Consider the following 4,329-nt stretch of genomic DNA (forward strand, 5'->3'; position numbering starts at 1 on the left):
TTTGTATTTTAATTGTGAGCGACTTTTCCTTTAAATCTGGCTGAGAAACCAGAAGATTTCCAGACTGGTAAAGTTCTGAGTTTAGGAGGAAAAGCTGTTTGTTTGAATAGGAGCTAAAAGGAAGTAGTTCTGACTCCTGAGAGGAGAAAATACCCATAATCCTCCAATGCTTCACTGCAGCTGAACGTCTCCTTCTGTTTCAGGCTCCTAAAACTCCTCTCCAGAAGAGCATGGACCTGCTTGGGAAGCAGCTGTCGCTCTACTCCTTCGGCATAATCGGTGAGACGTTGTCCTCCATAGAGCCCAGATCCTGCTCAGCATCTTCAGGCGGTTCTCAGTCTGCTCTGCTCCGTTTCAGGGGTCATCATGCTGGTGGGCTGGCTGCAGGGGAAGAGGATCCTGGACATGTTCACCATCGGCGTCAGGTAGCCTCATCCGCCTCCACAGAAGGAAGCCGGAACCCCCGGCCCTTTTCCATCGCTACCAGCTGGGCTGTTTGATGCAGTTGCTCAGAGCGGTGCTGAAAACGTGACATCATCAGGCTGCTGATCCGATGAGATCCCACATCTAACGTCTGCAGCTGTTAGAGCTAAAAAAAACAGAGCTTTTTTTCTGTCCCCCCTCCTGTTCTTCATCCCTCACCGCTCCATGGCGTCCGCCACCTTCTCAGGCTCTCACAAAGCCACAAACTCTGTTGAAGCTCCTCCACTTCTGCCTAACGCTAAGTTCACACCGCACGCAGCAGGAGCAGCAAAAACGCGCGTGCTGCTTCATTTTTGATGCTTTTACAAGTTTAGTTCTGATGTGCGGCTGAAGCATCTTTGCTGCTCTAGCTGCACAGTCGAAAAGTTCTTGTGGGCGGAGCTACCCTATCCTTTCTTTGCCTGGAACAATGGCGGCTATATTAGCTGTGATCAGCGGGTAAAAAGTAGTTTTAATATGTTGAAGTGAGAAAGTCCTCCTGAAAACATGGTCTGTGCAGTCAGTTCATCCAGATTATATGGAAGAGGATTAGTGCCAATGAAAAAAAAAAAAAGTTTACAGAATTCTGACTTTAATCTCAGAATTCTGACATGTGTGAGTTATTTGAGAGGGCCAGAGACACGTTGGTGGAAAATTATGGAATTAGGCAACTTTTTACGTGCCTGAGGGGTCCCCTCATTAATGGAGGAGCAGAAGGTGATTAAAACAAGAGAGCTAGTCTTTAAAAGAGACATGGCTATGGCTTGATGCTAACATGTTTGTTAGCTGTCAGAATTCTGAGAGAAAAGTCAGAATTCTGAGATTAAAATCAGAATTCTGACTTTTCCCATACTAAACTGAAATAAAATTTAAAAATCAGTTAACTATTTAGTTTTTTTTCAGTGGCCCTAATCCTCTTCCGTAAGATTACCATCCTGCCTTCAAAGATTATTTCTCTGTGGGAGCCGCTCAGACCCCCACATACCGGCGGTGCGCTGTCACTGGGAATCCCCTTCCACAACAGCCTCTGGCAGACCAGCATACCCAGTCCATACGCATACGCAAGACGTCAGATTTGCGTTTATCGCCTTTAGTTTTGTACAAAAAAACCATTTAAGGTCAGATTGCCATACGCTTCAAAAAACACAGAAAAGTAAGTTTTTTTAAACATGACTAAAGGGAAACACGCCCGTTAAGATAGTTTAAAGTTTATTTTTTGAACAAAACTAAAGGGAGAAACTAAAGGGATAAACTGGTATTGACTATGGGTATGCTGGTCTGACTGGGTATGCTCATCTGACAGAACACCGGTTGCCTCTTTGCAGTTTTTCGCTACTGTTCGCGGTGACAAGAAGTAGATGTTAGTGTTTTTAGCGTACGTAATCATCAATCAACTTTGCTGATGAAGGTTCTCAGTCATCCAGGTCATAGTCATTCCGTAAAAATTCAAAAAATATCCACTGGACTTGGTTTTCAAGATATTTTCCGTAAAAATTCAAAAAATATCCACTGGACTTGGTTGTCAAGATTTGAAGACGTTTCTTGGAAAACCAAGTCCAGTGGATATTTTTTTAATTTTTACGGAATCAATCAACTTTATTCTCAACTACAATTTACATTGCAATTGAGATTTCAGTTTCAGCACAAACCATTCATCACAATACATAACATACATTGGGGGGGGCTGAGAGGGGGAACGGTTTTATTGAGGCCTTGCGTGCCCCAGAACGTTGCCTTTGGCACATTCTCATGGCTTCCCTGGTTCCCACGGATTACCTGGCTTCCCAGGTCCCAGGCGGTTACCTATAGGGCCCCTTTATCTGTGCAAAGACAGGAGCCACAATGGGCAAAAGAAGGGGGGGGGGGAGCATATTTGAAACTTGATCGTTGACAGGATACAGTTTCAGATGAAAAAAAAAACCTCAGCAGAAGAAAACCACATGTAACACGAGACAGACATTTCAGCAGAGGGTCACATCGGAGGCGGAGTCGCATCAATCCAATGTAATCCAAACTGCAGGCAGCAGGATAATAAAAGCCAACATATTCTGCCGGCAGGTTTCTACATTTGAAGTTAATTTAGGCGTTAATAAACTGTTTCAGAGGAGTAAAGCATTGAATCTGCATGTAAACCTGCTGCCTCTGCTGTTCGCGTTCTGACGTAGCGTTATGTTTGCGTCGCATACAGACAGAGATGGTCAGCTCACAAGTTGAGCCGATCGGATCCGAGCAGGAACCACAATGCAAGGGCCAGTAGAGCCATTCAGTCACCGGACGACTTGGTTTTTCTTTATTCATGCTGGAAGATCCACACACTGTTGTGGATCTTTTTTTTTGGGATGGTTGAAGGTTCTGATCCCTCTCCTTTGGTCTGGGTGCCTCTAAAGCCTTTCCCCCCCAGATTTTCCAGCAGAATTCCCGGTCCGTCTCTGCTGGTTTCCTTCTTGAGCAGAAGCTTTTTATTTGACCCAAAAACTCCTCCAGTATTGAGCAAGCTCTGCACCGGTGGAACCAGGATTCTGCACCACAGCTTGTTGAACCTGCTGAGTGATTTCTCTCCAGCAGAGTCTCTTATTTTGACCTGTTGATGATCCTCTGCTAGCATGAGAGCTCATCCCCGGTTCCATGTATGGAGAGACATCTGTTCCGATATTATTTAACAAAAAAAAATTAAATTTTTTAAAAGAAAATCTCTTTTTAAAAAATCGAAGTCTGACAAACTTCTCAATCATAAAAAAAACAAAACATTGAGCATAATTTAAGTATATGCAGCAGTATGCATAAAAATGTACAGTTTTTATCTTCAATATTTTTTTGGTCTTTTTTTTTTTTTCCAAAATTTGATTTTATATGTTTTTTTATTTTAATTTTCAAATATTTTAGATCTTAATTTATGTTCAGATTTGGAAAAAATATGAAAAAAATGTTTAAAAATGTTAGTCTTTCAGACTTTTCAGACAATTTTTTTTTTATGCTTAGTTTTGTTTGGGTGGGAGGGAGCGTTTTTCAATCTTTTCAAATCTGGATTTTTAAAATTTCACCTTCTACATTTCCTCTACGTATGCCAGGGTGGTCTGAGCTCGGACCAATGGGAATTAGACGCTCTGCCTGGACGTTAGCAACTGCATTTCTATTGGTTCCTCAGACAGAAGGGTGGAGGGTAAAATGTGTAAAAAGGGATTTGATAAGAAAAGTAGAAAAATAAAATCTGAATGGAACAGATTTCTCTCTGTTCACATGAGTTAAAACTGAGGTTTTTTGTTAATGAATCCAGTTTGATCAGTTTGTCTTCTCCTCCAGTCTGGCTGTGGCGGCCATCCCAGAGGGCCTGCCCATCGTGGTGACGGTGACGCTGGCGCTCGGAGTGATGCGCATGGTGAAGAAGAGAGCCATCGTCAAGAAGCTTCCCATCGTGGAAACTCTGAGTACGTATCCATGACGATGCTTTTTTACTGTCATTACACTGTCACAAGTACAGAGCAACGGAATGAACTCTCTGCATTTAACACATCCCCCTGGGGAGCAGTGGTATCACATTGCACTCATTGCACTGATTTTCTGCAGTATTTTTTTGATGCAACTTTTCTACTTCTGTTATTTGCTGTTGTTTCTAAAAAAAAAAAAAAATGCATAACGATATTACAGCTTTCATTGATTTATTTCAAATTTGAAACATTGTCTAGCCGATAAATCAAATTGTGGTGTATTCTTGAGTATCAAAAATAATCAAATCGTTGGGTCAGGAAATCGATACTGAATCGCCATGATGGGTGTGATTTACAGCCCTACTATGGGAGTGGGGCTTGAACTCAGAACCTCCAAGACTAGGGATGCACGATATTGGGATTTTGGCCGATATCCGATATG

At 42.3% G+C, this 4,329-nt stretch overlaps 1 protein-coding gene across 1 annotated transcript in view; it reads left to right on the forward strand.

Moving 5' to 3' along the window:
• atp2c1 (ATPase, Ca++ transporting, type 2C, member 1) overlaps positions 1 to 4,329 on the forward strand; it is a 27,193-nt gene that overhangs the window by 15,593 nt on the left and 7,271 nt on the right. The window contains exons 8-10 of the mRNA XM_015391666.1: positions 204 to 279; positions 359 to 425; positions 3,763 to 3,887. Of these exons, the coding sequence (XP_015247152.1) occupies positions 204 to 279; positions 359 to 425; positions 3,763 to 3,887 (268 nt within the window). The remainder of the gene's footprint in view (positions 1 to 203; positions 280 to 358; positions 426 to 3,762; positions 3,888 to 4,329) is intronic.

Source organism: Cyprinodon variegatus, unplaced genomic scaffold, assembly GCF_000732505.1.
Source record: "Cyprinodon variegatus isolate N-32 unplaced genomic scaffold, C_variegatus-1.0 Scaffold554, whole genome shotgun sequence".
Classification (NCBI taxonomy): Eukaryota; Metazoa; Chordata; class Actinopteri; order Cyprinodontiformes; family Cyprinodontidae; genus Cyprinodon; species Cyprinodon variegatus.